This window comes from Nicotiana tabacum, chromosome 6 (genome assembly GCF_000715075.1).
Source record: "Nicotiana tabacum cultivar K326 chromosome 6, ASM71507v2, whole genome shotgun sequence".
NCBI lineage: Eukaryota > Viridiplantae > Streptophyta > Magnoliopsida > Solanales > Solanaceae > Nicotiana > Nicotiana tabacum.
Genome location: NC_134085.1, coordinates 183,282,575 through 183,304,210, shown reverse-complemented (window position 1 = coordinate 183,304,210; position 21,636 = coordinate 183,282,575). Strand labels below are relative to the sequence as shown.

Genomic DNA, 21,636 nt, shown 5'->3' with positions numbered 1-21,636 from the left:
ATGAATGTATACCACATTGTTACCAGTCGGGATGAGGTCGATATGGTCCGGGATTCGCCATTTAGCCCTAAATTCAACAAGAGCCGCTGCCCATTCTAAGTTAATGGGCTCAGGATCAACTTCAAGTCGCTTCGAGAAGTCCGACCTGACCCTTTCTAAGCATGGAATTATTTCATCCATGGTAGGAAAACTCTCATCTTCCACAGCCATGGCTTCTTTTTCTTCGTGAGAAGGTGTGTCCACCATTAATGGAACCGAATCAGATGCTCCCTCAAGGCTAGAAGATGCACTAGCCATTTTTATCATATAAATAAGAAGAAAATGTAGATACTAAAGGGGTGGTAATGGCAGAAAGCGCTAAAATGGAGAGAGACAAGGATGCAAGAACTCTGGGGGAAAGATGAGAAGGCTTGAAAATTCAGATATTAGGAAGTGCAACAACCCAAATGGGGGATTCCCTTCCCTATTTATAAGAATGTTGGCACCCTACTCAAGAAAGCCAAGCGCTGCCATATTGTTTTCGAAACATAAGAGGCACGGGAAATAATGCAACGCATCAGGAACATGCACCATTATGACGTATGGTGAAATGACGTCATTTCAAGCTTACCTAACGGTCAAATGTGGCTCTCGAGGCGCCACGTCATCATGCCGCCATAAAAATATTGCTACTTGACCGTCGTGCCCAGATTTCTAGCAAACGGCAAAGTCCGCCTACAGAGCTCGTCCAAAAAACAACCTCGGCAGGCGGAAAGACTAATTGTATTGGTCAAAATCTGACTAAGGGAATCTTGCTCAAAGGTAGATTACTAAGAGACAATCATGTCGAGGTCGTATTCGAGATGGAAGGAACTTATCTGCGAATCAAGTAACCGAGGTCGAGATCGAATACTCAGGTCGGCTATAACGGCTAGTTTTGTAACAAGATATTTTAGGGGAATATTCTCTACCCTTGTACCTTATGTTAGATAAGGAATATGTCTCATATAAATAGAGAGGGAGAGAGAATAAAAGGAGGCAAGATTCTATATGATAAGAACTCCCATGAAAAGTTGACTCTCAAAGTAAATTATAAATATTGCCTTTCCACAAAGATTCGATTTGTTGTTTGTCCCACACTTTCTCGCATCAGATCCGAGAAAGCTCCCTATATTCCCACATTCATTTGTCTTACATCATTGTCAGAGGGAAGAATCATCCATCTCATTTAATATTTGGGCGAATCATTCTCTCTATTTACGTTTGACGCCATTTTATATATTTACTGCTTGTCATTGTTCCCCATTCATTCATAACAGTATCATTTAATACCCATTGTATTAAATTGGTTTAAATGCAACCCCACATTATTTGTATAAATGTGTTTCAGATCTAGGATTTATTATATTTAACTAGGATTTATCTATTACCCTCGTATTCAACTAGTTTAACAAAAGGTCTTATACTTTTTGGTCAAACAGACACAAACTTTAATGAAAAAGGGAAGACTTTTAAGATATGTGATCTTAAATTAGTCATAGCATTTGTGTGTTGTAAAACTTTTGAAACTTATAGTGTACATGTCATAATATTTATGTGGCCATAAATGCTTCCTTTTTAGAAAAATATGGAAATGTGTCAATTTTTTTAAAACAGACTAATAAGAAAATAGTGTCAATCTTTTTTAAACAGAGAAAATATTATATTTAACACAAAAAAAAACATACTTATATATACGAGGATAGGGAGCCTTTTCATATGTTAATTGGTAGTGTTTCACGTACCCTACCTAATTAATACTCCTCCTCCATTTCAATTAAAGAAAATATCGGATTTTTATATCTAATAAGTTTGTAATTATAACATTTTCATTTCACTTAATGTTTTCTTATGGTAATATATACATGATATACTTAGAATTACAAATTGAAAGGATAGCGTTTTAATACTATACGCATCTATAGTTAAGGTTATATGATTCAATTTTTTGTATAGGTAATTTCATGAGCAATCAAATTAGACGTCTAAAACAAAATGGGAACTATATTTTATAGGAAAAATAACACTGTATAACTTCTTTACAAATAATAGCCAAAAATTATATATTATATATTTTTTTTGTATTTTATATACAAAAATTATATAATTTTATACACTTTTTTAGTTATAAAAATTTAAATAATTTCTACGCGAGGGGGTGGGTGTGGTTCATGTCAAGAGACTGGAGGCTACAAATTGCATTACACATGCAATTGGTGGGTTAGGAATTAATGTATTTGTGAGAATAGTGAATTAGGAGAATTCAATGAATCCCAGCTTGGAATCCAAAACAGTAGCTTCTAGTTTTCTCCTCCGGCACCTAGTGCTGTCTTTAGGCTGTTTTCTCTCCTTCTCTCTAACCTAAGCTTTATGAGGTCTCACTTACAAAATACTCTTCCATTCACTTTTACTTATCATATTTTACTTTTCGAGAGTTAAATTGACTAATTTTTTAAAATTATATTATATATTTTTTTAATATTTTAAAATTAAAATTTAGATATTCAAGAACTAGTACTATAATTTATAGTTTTTCTCATAACAATATGGTAAAAAATATATGTTAAAATATTGGTCAAAATTTATATAGTTTGACTCTGTAAAAACAAAACATGACAAATAAAAGTAAATGGAGGAAGTAGTAACAATTTTACAAGTCAACATTAAACTTTGAAAATAAGAAATTTTTAATATTAAATATTTACTACTCTTTTTTCACACAAAATATTTACTACTTTAATCTGGATCATATGTCGCACGAATTTAGATTAATACGGAATTGACCAGTAGATTTTGAATACGGAATGATTATATTTTAAAGAAGAAAAAAAAAGAATTTACTGAGTCAAAGGCATGGATGGACCGCAAGTCTTTATAGGCGGATTCAGGATTTAAATTCTTTGAATACAATTTTTAAGTGTTTTAGTATTGAACTAATTATATTTTTAAAATTATGGGCTCATATCTTACTACTCCCTCCGTTCACTTTTACTTGTCCACTATACTAAAAATATACTTTTATCTTCATTTGTCCACTATACTAAATCAAGATAAAGACAATTTTTTTTTCTGTTTTACCCTTATCATTAATTACGTATTTTCAAACTTATTTTCCAAGACTTTTTGAAAGGCTATCATTATTAGAGGTTGTCTGGTAAAATACATACTATATTTATTACATATTTCTTAAGGGACGTGAAAAGTTTAAAATAGACAAGTAAAGTAAATGGAGTGAGTATTTTTGTAATTTTAATGAACTTTTTTATATTAATTTTTACTCGGTATTGAAAGTTATGGATTCAACTGAATAAGCTATGAACCCGTTTGGATGACCTTGTTTTAAGTGACTTTTAAGCCAAAATAGCTTTTAAGTCATAAGTTAGGAATTCTAGCCTTTTGCTTTTGGCTTATTTTTGTCACTTTAACTTAAAAATAAGTACTTAAGAGCACTTTTTTACTTTATTCAAATACTATAAAATAATTTAAAAACACTATTCCTCTAAAAAGCTATTTTAGCTTAGAACAAGTCAATCCAAAGAGAATCTATAACACACTACTCCTCTGCAACTGCTTTCCACAACGAAATGCAACTGTTTTCCTACTTGCATTTTCTTTTGCTTTGAATTATTTGGATTTTGTAATTCCTAGTTGCAACTTTATTGCTAAAAGATATGCAACTAGCAAGGGCTAGATGGTAAATATTCGCTGCCCATTTGCAAAGGTGGGCCCAGCCCGTACCTTTTGGTCGTAAACTCAAGGTAGGCCCCACCTTAACAGCCCACAATATAAATAAATAAAGAAGAAGCGTTTCTCATTCTCATAATCTCTCATCCTTAAAAACACAAGTTTATTACTCGTACAAAAAGCGAGGAACAGAAGATCACAGAAGCTTCTGGAGACACCACTGGGCAAAATATCTCGCTTCACCATTTCATCCAAGCCGTTCATCCCCTAATTAACCTGATCTAAGCCGTTGAGAATATTATGTTTAATTCATAGGAAAGCCCAACCGTATTTAATGGAAAGCCCGTTTCTGGAGACTTCTTTCTTCAACCTTAGCGTTAAGAGAGAGTTGCTCATCTCTTCTCAAACTCTTTCTTCTCTCTCTCCACCCCAATAATGCTAAGGTTCCTTGTCCTGACGAAACAGTGCTCTTCTTTTCTTCAAAGGAAAACATATCTTTTTTATACGTATTTTCTTACTTTGAACATAAATCCAATACCTTTTTGTATTAAAGGGGTTTGATTTTGGGTTTTTGGTACAAGGCTGAGCTTTGTATTTAATTCGTCGACAAAAACAGAAAGTTTTCTGGAGTTGGGTTTGTTCTTGATCGGTGTTTTCGTATATACGGTGTGAGTGTTGAATTTCAGAATGGCAGGTGAAGAAGAGAAAAGCAATGATTTTTATGCAGTTTTAGGGTTGAAGAAGGAATGCACTGCAACGGAGCTTAAGAATGCTTACAAGAAGCTTGCACTGGTCAGATTTTGAACTCCCCCAAAAAAAAAATACCACTTCTTTTGTGTTGCTCCTTTATTTATTCAACGATCAGTAGGGTCTGTAGACTCTCTCTCTCTCTCTCTCTCTCTCTTCTTTTTTCTTTCCCTTTTAATTAGTCCTGGAAAAATAAAAATTGAATCTTGATCATGAAACAGAGTCAATCGACATTACATGATTACAAAAATGTGATTTTTATTTTCTGCATGCTATATGCCTATCTCTATTAGTCCTGCAATATGTTACATGTCGTTTTACAAAATGTACAAATTGTCGTTGCCTATTCATTATCAATCAGAGGAGTTGGTTTGGCCGAGATTATTCATTATGATAGCTTATATATGAGTAGAATATATTTTACCAGCCAATCTTCCCAGTAGTCTATTTGACTAGTAATACGCAGATAGTCTTGGTTCGAAAATTTTCTTTCTAACAGGTAAAATTGTATTCTTGTTTTTATAGAAATGGCACCCGGATCGCTGCTCAGCATCAGGGAATTCAAAGTTCGTGGAGGAGGCTAAGAAGAAATTTCAGGCCATTCAAGAAGCCTATTCTGGTAATTATTGTAGTAGTTAATTCTTTTTTTTCTTTTCTAACTCAGTTGCACCGTTCATTTTTATACTCTGTTCACCAAAATGTTTTGTCCTGCTAGTGCGAGCTAACAGTAAATGCGCTCTGTGAATTAGACACATACTAAAATTCAATTATTTGCAGTGCTGTCGGATGCCAACAAAAGGTTTTTGTACGATGTAGGAGTTTATGACTCTGGTGATGATGATGACGAAAATGTAATCACTCTTTCTTTTATTCTCTCGTGTCTAAGGTTCAAGTCATGTTGCCTGTTACTTGATAGAATTGGAAAGTTTCTTTTTTTTCAATTTTGTCTCATGCTTGTATGAGGCATTTTCATGTTGTTCCATCTGTTTTTACTTGTTGAGAGGGCTACAGGTGATGTTCATATTATTAGTGTTAATCAAGTCGGGCTTTTAGACCGACGAAGAAAAAGGTGCTTTCTTTGGTGCTCTTTTTGTGTTACCGTGCAAAAGCAACTTGAGTTTTTTTTCAAAAAAGTCATCGGTAGCCATTATTTCAGGGGAAAGGATATAATTTTACTTTGAGGGCTGAACATGGAACAATTAGTTTCTCGTAATCATGTGTCATTGATTCAATTGATACAGATCCTGATCGTTATCCTTAAATATTTGGTTTAACTTATATGATATTGTATCAAGCAAGTTCTGCATTCTCAATTGTAAGAGGATATTGTTGTGCAGGGAATGGGTGATTTTCTGAATGAAATGGCAGCTATGATGAACCAAAATAAGTCCAATGTGAGTTCCATTTTCCCTTTTCTTCTTCATTATATTTACATTGTGAGACTCCCACAAAAGATAAAGAAAATGCAGACTAGGAATTTTTGTTGCTATAATCTAGCAATTGCCCCGTGATCAGGAGGTCACGGGTTTGAGCTGTGGAAACAGCTTCCTGCATTTCTGCAGGACAAGATGGCGTACAATAGACCACCGTGGTCCGGCCCTACCCCGGATCCCGCGCATAGCAGAGCTTAGTGCACCGGGCTGCCTTTTTTTATATTCTAGTTAGAGAAATGTGCTATTCTATTCATGAAAGTTAAGATGTTTATAGAACAAACTGACATCATTTTCGCTTTGGTGGCTGATAAAACTGAAGTCTAGGTGGAGAACCTAATACTTGGGCTTGTTGGCTCAGATTTGTTTGTATAGTAGTATCTTCTTTTTTTTTTTTTTTTGCTAAGAGGTGTCAATGGTGTTCAGATGTAGTTTTGTGAATTGACAGGAAAATCAGGGAGAAACGTTCGAGGAATTGCAGGATCTGTTTGAGGAAATGTTCCAAAGCGATGTTGGGACATTTTCTTCTTCTTCTTGTCGGAGTGAAACTCCTTCTATGTGTTCTACTTCATCATCTACATCATTCAGTGAGCCTTTTTTAAGCTTCTCCAACAAAAGGAGTTCTTCTGAGATGAGCTCGGGTAGTGTAAAGGATGAATCTTGCCAATTCCAAGGATTTTGTGTAGGGGTTGGTTCCTTTTCCTTCCCGCTAATAGTCCTACTACTTGTAAAGTTGCCTCTATGTGACCAGGAGGTTACGGGTTCGAGCTGTGTAAATAGCCTCTTGCAGACATGCAGGGTAAGGTTGCATACAATGGACCCTTGTGGTCCAGTCCTTCTCCGGACCCTGTGCATAGCAGGAGCTTAGTGCACCGGATTGTCCTTTTGTGTTTTTAATTTGTATGTTTGTTTGATATTTGAAGACAGGTAGTACAGGCGGAAAATGCCAAGAAAGAGAAAGGAACCGGAGGAAAAATACCGGGAATGGCAGGAGGTAATCCGAGGGACGCTAAAAGGCAAAGGGTTCTATCAAGGGAGAGCTTTTGATTCAACGATTGTTTCTTATCCTAAGGAGTAGATTACGTAGCACAGCCCAGTTAATTGATTTGCAGCTTAGTCCTGAATTAAAATCTAAGTATTTAGAAGCTTTTGTAGTTATTTAAGAGGGTGCGAGATAAATATTTATTTGGTTGGTGAAAGTGTTTTTCACGGAAATTAGGGCCTTAGCTAAGTAGTTCCAGTGGCTATTGCCAGAAGTTACATCCTTAAAATTTTGGATGAATCCTGTAGCAAACTTTTTTTATGCTATGGCTTTCGACCATTGTTGTCTCCGCTTTAAGGTTGACTATTTCTATTAGGGGCGGTATTTTTCATACTCTTCGTAAACCGTGAGATGTTTTGTGTACAAAAAGTGGTAGTTCCCTAAAAACCATCCAAATCAACTTGTCAAAAAGTTGAATGAGCTTTGATTCCGTCCCACGTCATGCCCTTTAATCAGCAACTTGTGCAACTTATGCCAATAAAAGAACTGTGCTTCTACTCAACTTGCTTGTCTCATACGATATCATGTTTTGATAATAGCTTTATTTCCTAAATCAACTTTCTTCTTTGTGGACCCAATACTTATTATTCTATTGGCGAAGAAATAAATTCCTAGCTTTTTATGTATTTAGATGGATATTATTATTTATTCTATTTAACAGTCAACTAGCATATGATGGATCCGACTCGTACAACACTCATTTATTATCTCATACTTATAATAATAAATTAATAATTCGACCAAGTTGCTTTTGTTTACTGTAAAGAGATTGATTTTTCGTTTGACTGGTTTGCAACTTGTAAATATCATTTTCCATCATCGACGATCAAACATCACTATCAATAATTGAGGAAAGTAGCAGCTTTACTCAGGCAACATGTCGTATAGATTTACGCACTCATAGAGCGTATATATTTCGGAGTTAATTTTAGAGAAACTTTCATAAATCACTTATCTTTTAGTAGTAATTAGCTATCTATAGATATTATTTGCTATATTACGGATTATAAATACATTTTCTGTAGTTATAAGATGTATTTGATGTATTTAAGCTATTGTATTCATGAATACAGTAGCAAAAATAGGCGTGAATTAGGGAGGTCCAGTTAATCAGTTGTTGTATTCGAATGTATTCGACTATATTCATGGAGTAAAACATGGGATTATAGCTAGACAGGTTATTATATTCGACCATATTCGACTGTATTCACGGCGTGAAATAGGGGATTACACTGTTTTTAAAACGGAAAGTGAATCAATTAACATAATAGACTCCTAATATAACTCAACAAACTCAATTATAACACACAAATTTTGTATTTTCAGTTATAAAAAAGATTCTCAACCGAAAAATACCCCAAAAACATAGCAATCTTCAGAGAAATTATATAATACATCTGAATACATAAATTATATTAATTAAAAAAAAAATATGAATACATTCATGGCATATAGCGAGACAGTGAATACAATAAAATACATAGAATACAACGGGATACATTGAAATACAATAAAAAAAGACAGTGAATACAATGAAATACATGGAATACAACGAGATACATCGAATTACAATGAAAAAAAAGACAATAAATACAATGAAATACATGAAAATACATGAAAATACATTGAAATATATTAACAGAAAATCAAGTTACTCTGCCCAAACTTCGTCGTCTTTGTTCAAGAACAAACCCTAATTTCCGGCGAATCCGCCGTTCAGCAGAAGCCGGTAGTGAAAACGTGCTGCCTTTGTGGAAATTTCACTCAGAGTTGTGTGGCAAGATGACTTCTTCCAGTTCTGGTGAGATCATGCTTAACGAACTGCTGCTATATTTAATTGCACAAGCAAACATTAAGGAGAAATTCCATGGCTTTTTTGGTTTATCAATTCTATGTCAGTTGGTGTAAAGAATCAGTGCATCTATTATACAATTCGAAGACAGTAAATTCGTCCTTAATTTGCTTTCATAGTAAATCCCTTTGTTCTTCTGCCCGAGCATCATGGGATATACACTCGATTGTAGTTGCCCACTGCTTGGGGACTGTTCCTGTCGGAGAGACTAGGGACTGTTCCTGAATTTTTCAGTTGAGAAGATGTCGTTAGAAGGAGGAGGAGAGCGGAAATTTTAATGGGATGGGGGAAGAGAATGGGATGTATAAAGGTAGAGAGAGAAAGAAAATAGTGTAATTGAATAGCGTATTTAGTGGCTTACGGCTAGGAGGTAACCAAAATTAAATATTTTGCTATAAACCTTAAAAGGTATCTATAGAATACAATTTTTTTAAATGGTATTTATCTAAAATAAATAAGGTGTTAACCTTTGCTATAGGAGGTAAAAATTCCTCAATTTTATCCATGGTCATTGAACTTTTGTGTTTGTTATACAAAAGTTACTTTTTTTTTGTTACGTAAAAATCATTCAATTTTGTGTTCATTATACAAAAGTCACTTTTCTTTCCTTTGTTACACAAAAATCATTTTACTTTGCTCTAGTTATCACAAAAGTTACATTTTTACTTGAAAAGTCTATTATGCCCTTGGTATTATATAAACTTTCATATTTACATAATACCTTTTATATTATATACTATATAATATATTTTTATCTATGTATTTTATTTATAAATAAAATAACTTAATATTATTTTTATAATATATTCGTATATTTAATTTTTTCTTAACGTTAATATTCAAAATATATTAGTAAGCATTATTAAATTTGTCAGTAACTTTAATATATATTAGTAGAGAAATAAATCGGCAAGTACATTTTCGTGAGAAAATTCGCAGGTAAATAAACAAAGAAAAAGAGGAAAAAATCATATGTTAATCTAAAGGAAAATCCCTAAGTAACTCTGTATGCGAATTTAGCTGGGGATATTTTCTTGGGGATTTACCTGGACAATTGGTTATTGGGAAATTATACTACTAGAAATTCGGGAAAATCCGTCCAAAAAAATCGACCAAAGTTGGTCGGTAATGGCCAATAACTGTCCAAAACGCGACCATTAACGTGTGGTCGGTAATTTGAAGGTCGAAAGGGCATATCGACTAAAGTTGGTTGGAAATTACCGACCGAAAAAAAGAATTGCTGGAAAAAAAATTGTTTTATAATGCTACTAATATATCTTGAAAATTAAAGTTAGAAAAAATTAAATATACGAATATATTATAAAAATAATAAATAAAATAATATTAAGTTATTTTATTTATAAATAAAATACATAGGTAAAAATATATTATATAGTATATAATATAGAAGGTATTACATAAATATGAAGGTTTATATAATATCAAGGGCATAATAGACTTTTCAAGTAAAAATGTGACTTTTGTGATAACTGATCACGCCCAACTATGCCTTATAAAAAGGACTAAGCGGACGTTGCAAATATAATCTCAGTATTTAGCCTAGAGTCGAACCCACAAAGAATTAAGCTATCAATTACTCTTGTTAGACTCACTAAATTCTACATAATCAACTTCACAAACGTTTTGAATCACAATTGAGGATATTTTTACTAACTATGACTGACTGCAATTAAGTAAATAAAGACTAACTATGATTAAGTTGTAAACAATTAAGAGAAGGATCTAAGGTTGTAATTTCCCCTATTGATGGAATCCCTTCCGATTATGTTTCACATAGATTTGCCTAATCGTCTCTATCGATCATGCACACTCTTATTACCGTAAATCTCTCCTGAGTAATCACGACAATTTACTAGATGCACTCTCCCGAGTTACGCTAGCTGGCTTTTAATACATCTCACTTTACATCGCACCCAAGGCTTCGTTATCTCTAATCCCGCCTTTAAACACTCGGTTATTGATCCCTCATATAATCTAGGAGTGGTGTTATTCAGCAATTACCTAAATATACACTCTCTCTTGAGTAATACATACTAAATAGGCACAGCTAATTGAGGATCCTATCAATTAATTACAACAAGAACGTAGTTGAACAAATAGAGATTAAACCGGGCAAACTATATTAACATAACAAGAAATTCATCCTTCAATAGGTTCCATCAAAATATTAGACTAAATATTTGGCTACTCATACTAGTGTTCATCATAACAATAGCCAAATTCATCACAAATGGTAAAATACAAAAGGAAGAAAGGAAGAACTCGATGTTGAATTCTCCTCCTTGCCTCTTGCCTCCCCTTGCCTTCAACTAAGCTGTAAAAACCTTGATAATGTCCCTTTGGACGAGCTTGACCTCTTATAGGTTAAGTGGAATTACCCCTGAACTTCCAAGTTTACCCCTAACTTATATTTTACCGAACTGGACTAGCGCGGTCGCCCAAGTGGGCGCGCTACTGACCGCGCATATGGCATAACATTCTGCCTCAAACTCCTGGGCTAGCGCGGTCGCGCTAGTGGGCGTGCTAGTCTAGTCATCATTTCAGCCCTTCTTTCTCTCTTCTTTCAACGTACTCAGCTTCGAGGGGCTTCCCTTGCTTCAATTGAGCTCCAAATACAGTTCTAAGTCCTCATATGCGCAACTCGCTCCTGCAAAAAATGAAATTCACAATTAGAGCCAATTTATCATCATTTAACTATTCTATAACCGTAAAACATAGTCAGGATGGGGCATAAACAACCGCCAAATTACATGAATCTAGCCTATTATCAACACCCCACACTTAAATCATTACTAGTCCTCGAGCAATCCACCACACTCTATAAAGGTTCCTTCACTAAGTTTTTCCCCTAACGTAGCACACCAAGAACAAATCACCAAAATTATGTCTAGTAGTGAACAATATTTGCCTCAAAAGTCGACTCTCACGTGTCGTGCATTATTCGTACTCACTCAAACTACTCTATACAGAAGTCAAGACTTACCTTTCCTTCGCGAATCACATGCCATCACATCACACAAGAGAGTAGTTCCACAAGTAATAATATTAAGAACAATTAGGAACTTAGATAGACAAAATCCGCTCACTCTCAACAAGAACATCACATGCCACAAAGATGCACCATAGGCTTGCCCATAGTGTACTACTCTACTAATCGAGCCCATTCAGTCTAAGATCAATTAGGACTTCACTTGGTTATAATGTAGGCTAAGGGACGGGTAGGATATATTTGGATATAGTGACTAACCTCCTTAAGCACTTTTAATACAATCACATTAACCTTCAAAACCATACTTATGTCAACCAGACATTCCACCGTATTTTTATTTATAACATCCCACTCCATTAGGTGCAATTGTATCAAGTCACCACTTATCAACTACTACTTATACTCATTCTCTTTTTTTTTTCTTTTTAAGTGGTGCTTATTCTTTACTTTTCCAAAAACTGCACATTTCCTCTATTTCATCGGTTCCACTCAAAAACCAAACCACCACCCCACACTTTAGCTTTTGCATATTTCAAGACCATTCAAGTGCTCATGGGAGGTAAAGGGGTTCAAACAGATGGGCCATTCAAATAATTGGGTAAGGTTCGTAATATGATTACCAAAGAAACAGGCTCATAGGCTCAACGGGGTTGACTACGATGTATTACATTTAGGTGGGTCTACTTTATATATCTGGCTTAACAAAGAAATGCCTATATCACTTCTAAGACTAAATAAAGCTACTATTTCGCTTTGCAAACATACGGGGCAAGTTCTAGGCATCAAATGTAGATCATAGAATACGGTACAACTCACACACACATGGCACATGACTCACTCCATATTGGCTTATCAAGCCACTCTCGTTTGAGTATTCAAGTCAGTTACGAACATACAATTTAAGGCACTGTAGCGAGAATCAACCATTGAGACTAAGCGTTACACTCTAGTGTCTACTGTGTTCAGGTGTATCAACACCAAGGGTTTCTTTTTTCTATTTCAGCTCATAGTGCATCAATACTAACTAAAAACTAAAAACAAAATAAACAAAACTAACTACACCTAGTTCAAGCAAAACCCATGGAAAAGAACCGTGACCCAAAGAAAAACCAAGGGAGAGTTACTACACTACCTAAAAAGAAAAAAATCTTTTTGGTATTTTCTTTATACTTACTCCCCTCAAGAAAACTGTCTAAAAGATCCTTCATCAGGAAGAGTCCCCATATTCCTGTTTTTTTTTCCAGATTTTTACGTCGACTTAGACCCTCAAGAACCCCGTCAAAAGAGATCTATCGTCGGGACAAGTCAACTTACCTATTTTAACTTTCCTAATTGGACTATTACTCAAACCACCAAAAACAATCACGAAAAAAAAATGAAGAAACATCAAACAGTCAAATCGTTACATATACATATATACATTGAAATATCCTCCACCCCACACTTAAAAGGAAGACATGTACTCATGGCATAAAAAATAAAGAACAATGAGGTAAAGGAACTTTCCTGAAAGATCACTCTTGATCGAAGATCGTGTCTGGGCTCAAGCTGCAAGCACGACCCATAGCTCTTAGCCAGCCCAATATCTTCTTCTCCGATTTCACCTGCTGGGCAGCCAATGCATGAACATGTGTCCCCAAGTCAGTGACCGAAGTATGCAATCCAACAACCTCCTGCTCTAAAACTGTGAACCGGGTAACCCGAGCAGCTCCAGATGGTGCTGTAGTCCCAGATGGCACTGCAACTACTGCAATTTGCTCATGGGCCAGTGGCTCGGCCCTCACATGATCCTCCTGCTCAGCCTCTTCTTCCTCAGAGTCGTCAGATTCACCACAATCATCACCCCCTGCCACCGGCTCCTTACCCATAGTGGCCTTATCTGCTCGGAACTTGTGGTCTTTTGGCACTCTCTCATCAACATCCAAATTTTCCGACACCCGAGCTGCCCAACAAAGTCGAGTAACTAAAGAAGGGAAGAAGAACCTATACCTTTTCACCGGACAACTGGTGAACATCTCCTTATGAATCACTTTGACCACGTCAAAGTTGTGACCATTAATAAAGCACCAAATCAGAGCCGCTCGAGGACCATTCACCTACGTAGTGTTGGAAAACGGAATCAGGCGGTTGTTGATAACATACTACCAGCACTTCCCTTCAAAGGTTAGCGCTAAGGAGTGGAACTTCTGACCATACTTCATCCAAACAATTTGCTTTTCGGGTACACAGATTGTTTCAAAGAACCTCTCCCACTGCGTGTGTGATCTGCCATACCCCTCATAATAGTCGTCATATGGATCCACAAGAGGGGGTAGCTGGTACATCCCCCTTATAGCCTCAACCGAGGCATCCACCGCCTTTCTGTGCAATATTACTACGCCATTCACATGTTATTTTACATTAGCGTAGAACTCACGGACAACCATCACATTCTCCTCGGTCGGCTCGTCAATGAAGATTTGTAACCCCTGCCTTACCAGCTCAGTATACAAGTGAGGGCAACCAAATTGGACCGACCCTATATCTATGCCTCTTTCCGGTATTGGTTTCTTGGTGGCCTTATCCGCAAAACGGTCCTGAGCCTTGGTAGAGACAAACTTGCTCCTATCAAAGGGACGAGCCCGAGCTGACCCGCGCACCCTAGACGATCCAGCTTGACTGCTAGAAGAGGCACCTATGGTACGACATTTCCTAGATGGAGCCATGATAACTAGGGATTTTGCTACATTTTATACTCCTTCTTGCTTAAGTTTTGATTAGAAATGTGTACAAAATAGTCCCAAAGTCTCACAAGTTGTGCTTGATTGCAGGTTTGATCAACAAGGTGACAAGATGTCAAAGATCAGCTCAAAAGGAGTGAAACTTGCACAAGTATCAAGACAAGACAAAGCTCAGACAAAACAAGGCCAGTGCGGCCACACACCATTCTGTGTGGTCTGCACAAGTGAGGTTCAGAGAGTATGATATTCAGGCAAAAAGGGCAATGCGGCCGCACTAGGTTTTGTGCGGTCCGCACTGGGATCAATGAGGCCGCACTCGATTTAGTATGGTCCGTAGTAAGAAGGATCAGAGATTTGCTAGTTCCGAGTTTCAAGCCAATACGGTCTGCGCTCCATTTTATGCGGACCAAACTAGAAGCCTCCGCGGTCGCACTCCATTTTGTGTGGTCCGCATTGCCTGAGTTCAGAGAGATGGATTTTTATGTCAAGAGCCTTAGTGCATCCGCACGTGATTTTGTGCGGTCCACACTAGCCCCGCAGAGGTATTTTTGTCCAGATATTTTAGCTTAGTATAAATAGCTTCTTTTCCCATTTTTAGGTCATCAGATAGTTTTAGCTGAGAGCTGCACTCGTGGGTTCGAATATTTTAGCTATTTTGGGCAATTTTAACTACATTTCAACATTGAATCTTCTTGTTTATCTTAGTAATTAATTAATATGAGTTTTTCTTCATCTATTTCTTGCTTTTCTTCTTCAATTATGAGTAGTTAAACCCATAAGCTAGGGTTATGGCTCAACCCTAGTGTGGGTAATTGATGGGTTTTGTCTTTTAGGGCTAGAATGACTAATGGTGTTTGATATTTGGGGTAATTTCATGTTTAATTGTTGAATTAGTGGTTTCAAACACTAGTTTGTGTTTAGTTGACTTGAGCTCTTCTTGAAAAAGAGAGCTTGAGTCTCTGAAATTGGTCCAACAAGGAATTGGGGCGTACTTAAAAGATTGATAGTCCCAATTAAAGGGTTAAACCTCGAGAGAGTAATACCCGACTTGAACCTTGATTGCTTGCGCAAATTTGCATACCCAATTGGTCTTGAGAAAGTCAATTCGGGCAAAATCACTTGAACTACCGAAAGGTGTAGAGTGGGTAAAATCGTGCAACGGTTATATCATACTCCCCAAATATGTCAATCATGCCTTAGATTCAAGTATCCGTCAATTAACCACCTAGGCCAAAGTCACTACCCTAGTGCCTTTTAAACCATTTGAACAACCCGCAACATTTTACTCTTAGCTTATTCTAGTTTAATTTAGCTTTGTAGTCTGATAAAAGTAGAAGTAAAACAAAAACCCAAAAATGTTTAGAAGTGTAATTTAGAATACATACACAACCCTAAACTAGATAGATACCCGACTCCAACTTCTATCTCCCTGTGGAAATCGATCCCGACCCTAAATCGGGTAAAAGCTGCTTCGACCCTCTCTCGCTACTCAATAGTAGTGCAGGGTAGGCTTCGATCACTTTTTGGCGCCGCTACCGGGGAGCTAACGGTTTTGGCTATCTATTTAAATAGTTTTGTGTATTATTCTTATTTCCTTCTTTATTACTAATTTGTTTATGTCACAACTCAGGTACCAAATGGCAGCGAAAAAATGCCAATAACCTTCTTGGAAATGTGATTGCGGGGGAGGAGGTAGATGATGTCAGAGATGATGAGGTTCCTCTTGTACCTCAAGGACAACGTAGAGGCCGTCAGGCTAATGCTAATGTTAATGACAAGATTCCAGACCCTTCTCCGCCACCTCCAAGAATAGCTCCTAGAGTGCTTCCGAACCAAGGCTATGCAAGTGCTATTGTCCCACCCCGGATCCGGGCGGGCAATTTTCAAATAACCAATGTGATATTGACCTTACTAGACCAACGCGGGTACTTCACGGGCGCTGTAAATCAAAATGCTTACAAACATCTCAAGGGGTTCGTGGATACATGTTGGGGGAGCAAGCAAACTAATGTGTCCGAGGATGCTCTTAGGTTGAGACTCTTCCCATTCTCACTTAGAGGGAAGGCATTGGATTGGCTCGAGTGACTTCCCAACTATTCCATCATTACTTGGGATGAGTTGGTGAACAAGTTCGTTGCAAAATTTTTCTCACTAGGGCATATGGTTGTATTGAGAGATGAGATCTTGGCATTCAATCAAGAGCCCACAGAACTTTTGCATGAGATTTGGGAGCGTTATAGAACAATGGTGAAGGAATGCCCCAATAATGATATGACTGAGGCGATGATTCAACAAACCTTCTACCGGGGCATTAATACAATAAACCAATGCATAGTGAACCAACTTACTGGGGGCAACTTCATAAAGTTGTCGTCTGATGAGGCTTGTGACACTCTTGACGAGATGGCTGACACTTCTTCCGCTTGGCAAAGTAGAGCTAATGTGCCCTAGTGTGACCCCACGGTTATCCATTTGCACAAGGAATTACATAATCATGGGCAGGCTATAACTGAGTTGACAACTATAATGAACTAACTAGCAAAGGCACAGTTGCAACAATTTCAAAATCCGTGCCAAGTGAATGCCATGGAGGGTGTTAACATGCTTGTCAACAAAAAAAGACAAAGAGGTCAACAGAACCAAGGGAATTCAGAGCAATTCGATAATGATTGTGGTGGATTTCAAAATGATGGTTATGATGAACAAAGTGAAGAGGTGCAATACGTGAATAATTATCAAGGCCAAAGAGGCAATTCTTCCAACCAACAACAATGGAGACCCTAAGGCAATTGGGGCAATCAACAACAAGGCAATGGTAATTGGGGGAATAACAACCAAAACAATAACTGGGGAAATCAGAACAACAATCAAAGCAACCAAGGAAATTGGAATGGTAATAACAACAATTGGGGTGGTAATAACAATCAAGATGGATGGAACAATGGAAACCAAGGAAACCGGAGGCAAGGCTTTCAAAGGCCCCCAATGTACCAACAATCGAACAATCCGCCCCCATTTCCATCTCAAGGTCCTAGTTCTTCTAGCAATGATATGGGTAGAATTGAAATGGTGTTCGAGTAGATGATGAAGAAGAATGCGGACTCGGATGCTTAGTTGGCTTCCCACAATACCTCTATCAGAAACTTGGAGGTGCAGTTAGGCCAAATCTCACAGTCTTTAAATACTCGCCCTAAGGGTGCACTACCAAGTAATACGGTAGTGAACCCGAAGGGTGGGAACAATCATGTTATGGCAGTAACAACAAGAAGTGGGAGAGATGGTGATGTGCATGCCTCTAAACAAAAGTAGATTGTGGATGATGATGTTGAGTTGCAAGAAGATGAAGTTCCTTTGGTGGTTGAAAATGTGATTGATGAAAATATGAATGAAGAAGTGAGGATTGATATTCAAGATTTCGAGGTGGAAACTCAAAATGATGTGAACCCGTCTAGGGAACACATAATAGACATGTCAGAGCTGGTTGTGCCTAAAGCCAAGGCTCCTTTGCCAAGGCCACCTCTGCCTTATCCTCAAAGGCTCGCGAAGCAAAAAAATGAAAATCAGTTTAAAAAGTTCATTGACATGATGAAGAGCTTATCCATCAATGTACCTTTGGTGGAGGCTCTTGAACAAATACCGGACTATACTAAATTCATGAAGGACTTGGTAACAAAGAAGTGGTCTATGGACTGTGAAACTATAAAGATGACTCACCAAGTTAGTGCAATAGTGCATACAATGGCCCCAATGCGTGAAGATCCTGGTGCTTTCATCATTCCTTGCACCATTGGGAGTGCGGATTTTTCTAAAGCTCTATGTGATTTGGGGACTAGTATCAATTTGATGCCCTATTCCGTTTTCAAGACTTTGGGTATTGGGCAGCCGAGGCCGACTTCCATGAGATTACAAATGGCAGATAGAACGATGAAGAGACCATTAGGTATTATTGATGATGTGCTTGTCCGGGTGGACAAATTTATCTTACCAGCTGACTTTGTGATCTTGGATTATGAGATAGATTATGAAGTTCCTATCATTTTGGGGAGACCTTTCCTTGCTACGGGGAAGGCCTTAGTTGATGTGGAAGCAGGGGAACTCACCTTCCGGGTGGGTGTCGAGAAAGTGGTCTTTCATGTGTGCAAATCAATAAAGCAGCCCAAATCTACCGAGGTGTCCTCTTTTGTGGACCTTGTTACAACAGTGATAATTGATGACACCAGTGCAATGATCAATATGGAGGACCCATTGGAGGCCGTATTATTGAACCTCGATGTCAATGAGGATGCAAGTCTAGTGGAGTGCGTGAATGCTTTACATGGAATGGGCTCTTACTCTTATGAGCCTAGGAAATTATCTTTGGACCTCAAGAATAGAAAGACTCCACCAACAAAACCTTCAACTGAGGAGCCTCCGGTGTTGGAGTTAAAACCACTGCCCCCATACCTTAGGTATGAGTTCTTAGGCTCAAATTCTACTTTGCCAGTTATTCTTTCCTCTTGTCTTACTAACATGCAGGTTGATGCCACATTGGCGGTAATTCAAAAGCGGAAAAAGGCAATTGGATGAACATCGAGGGATAAACCCTGCATTCTGTATGCACAAGATTATTCTGGAAGATGATGCAAAGCCCTCCTTAGAGCATCAAAGGAGGTTGAACGAGGCAATGCAAGAAGTTTTGAAAAAGGAGGTGATCAAGTGGTTGGATGTCGGGGTTGTGTATCCCATCTCTGATAGCTCTTGGACTTCACCAGTGCAATGTGTACCGAAGAAGGGTGGCATGACCGTGGTTGCAAATTCACAAAATGAGTTGATTCCTACAAGAATCGTCACTGGTTGGAGGGTATGCAAGGACTACCGTAAGTTGAATAAAGTGACCCGCAAGGATCACTTTCCTTTGTCGTTTCTTGATCAGATGTTAGATTGACTTGTTGGGCGTGCCTTCTACTATTTCTTGGATGGGTATTCCGGGTACAACCAAATCTTGATTGCTCCGGAAGATTAGGAGAAGACCACATTCACTTGTCCATATGGCACCTTTGCTTTTTCTAGGATGCCTTTTGGGTTGTGTAATGCACCGGCTACATTTCAGCGGTGTATGATGGTCATTTTCACCGATATGGTGGAAGACATTTTGGAGGTATTCATGGACGACTTTAGTGTTGTGGGGGATTCATTTGATGAGTGCTTGAAAAATCTTTATAGTGTCTTGGCCCGTTGTGAAGAAACAAATCTTGTCCTCAATTGGGAGAAATGTCACTTTATTGGTGGAAGAAGGAATAGTTCTTGGGCATAAAATTTCGAATCATGGTATTGAGGTAGATAAAGCAAAGATCGATGTAATTTCAAGACTCCCCCCCCCATATCCATCAAGGGAGTTCGAAGTTTTCTTGGGCATGCGGGGTTCTACCGGAGATTTATCAAAGACTTTTCGAAGGTAGTGAATCCCTTGTGCAAGTTGTTGGAAAAAGATGCTAAATTCGTGTTTGATAAAAAGTGTATGCAAGCCTTTGAACTTCTCAAGCATAAGTTGACCACCACTCCTATCATTACCGTGCCTAATTGGAGCTTACCCTTTGAGCTTATGTGTGATGCGAGCGATTTTGCGGTTGGGGCGGTTTTGGGTCAAAGAGTGAACAAAATATTTCATCTGGTGTACTATGCGACCAAGACAATGAATAATGCGCAAGTGAACTACACAGTGACCGAGAAAGAACTTTTGGCTATTGTGTTCTCAATGGAAAAATTCCGGCCGTATCTTATGGGGTGCTAAGGTTATTATTCACACCGACCATGCTGCACTCCGGTACTTGATGACGAAGAAAGATTCCAAAGCTAGACTGATGCGATGGGTCTTGTTACTTCAAGAGTTTGATTTGGAGATTGTGGACCGGAAGGGTAGTAAGAACCAAGTGGCGGACCACTTGTCCCGCTTGGAGGAGGAGGGGAGGCCTCGTGATGGCCTAGAGATCAATGATTCATTTCCCGACGAACAACTCCTTTCGGTGTCGATGAATGATATGTCATGGTTTGCCGATGTTGCTAATTTCCTTGTGACTGGTATAGTCCCGTGTAAGCTCTCTTCTAACCAAGAAGCTCAAGCGGGATAGTTTGGATTTTTATTGGGATGCATGGATGGTGTGATCCGAAGGTGTGTCCTGGAGGAAGATCAATTGAGTATCTTGGAGGCTTGTCATTCCTCTCCCTATGGTGGCCATCATGGCGGGGCGAGGACGGCTTCTAAAGTTCTTAGTTGTGGGTTTTATTGGCCAACTTTGTTCAAAGATGCGGGTGATTTTGTGAAGAGATGCGACGAATGCCAAAGAGCGGGTGGAATTTCGAAGAAAGATGAGATGCCTCTCAATACCATCCTTGAGGTTGATATTTTTGATGTATGGGGCATTGATTTGATGGGCCAGTTTGTTAGCTCATGTGGGAACACATACATTCTTGTGGCGGTGGACTATGTTTCAAAGTTGGTTGAAGTCGTGGCGTTTCCCAACAATGAGGCCCAGAGTGTTGTTGCATTTCTCAAGAAGAACATTTTTACAAGGTTTGGCACTCCTCGTGCAATATTAAGTGATGGGGGTCTCATTTTTGCAATAGAGCTTTTGACACTTTGCTTTCAAAGTATGGTGTCAATCACAAAGTTTCTACTCCCTATCATCCTCAAGCAAGTGGTCAAGTTGAAGTTTCCAACAGGGAAATCAAAAGCATATTGTCAAAGACGATCAATGCAAATAGGACCGATTGGTCAAAGAAGTTGGATGACGCTCTATAGGCCTATAGTACTGCTTACAAGACTCCGATTGGTATATCTCCGTATCGGTTGGTGTTTGGGAAAGCTTGCCATCTACCGGTTGAGTTAGAGCACAAGTCCATGTGGGCTTTGAGGAAGCTAAATCTTGAATGGGATGTTGCAGCTAATTTTCGTGTGGAGCAGCTTAATGAACTTGATGAATTCCGATTCCATACCTACTCCAGTTCGTCCTTGTACAAGGACAAGATGAAGTACCTTCATGATAAATATGCTCATAGCAATGAGTTCAAAGTGGGCAATTTGGTTCTCTTGTTCAACTCTCGGTTACGTCTGTTTCTGGGAAAGATCAAGTCAAAATAGAGTGGACCTTTTGAAG

The 21,636-nt window shown here is 38.0% G+C and overlaps 1 protein-coding gene across 4 annotated transcripts; it reads left to right on the top strand.

Annotated features, from left to right (window-relative positions):
* The first annotated feature begins 3,837 nt into the window (after positions 1–3,837).
* On the top strand, positions 3,838–7,200 carry LOC107775089 (uncharacterized). Of its 4 annotated transcripts, none has more exons than XM_016594770.2 (6): positions 3,838–4,494; positions 4,975–5,068; positions 5,227–5,300; positions 5,787–5,843; positions 6,328–6,567; positions 6,803–7,200. In XM_016594770.2, the coding sequence occupies exons 1-6, from the start codon at positions 4,390–4,392 to the stop codon at positions 6,875–6,877; spliced, it is 645 nt and encodes a 214-aa protein (XP_016450256.1). In that variant the 5' UTR covers positions 3,838–4,389; the 3' UTR covers positions 6,878–7,200. The 4 variants fall into 4 exon arrangements, with proteins under 4 accessions (XP_016450256.1, XP_075112199.1, XP_016450255.1 ...); XM_075256098.1 differs by having other exon boundaries at positions 4,068–4,494; positions 6,328–6,678; XM_016594769.2 differs by having other exon boundaries at positions 4,070–4,494; positions 6,807–7,200.
* The last annotated feature ends 14,436 nt before the right edge of the window (positions 7,201–21,636 follow it).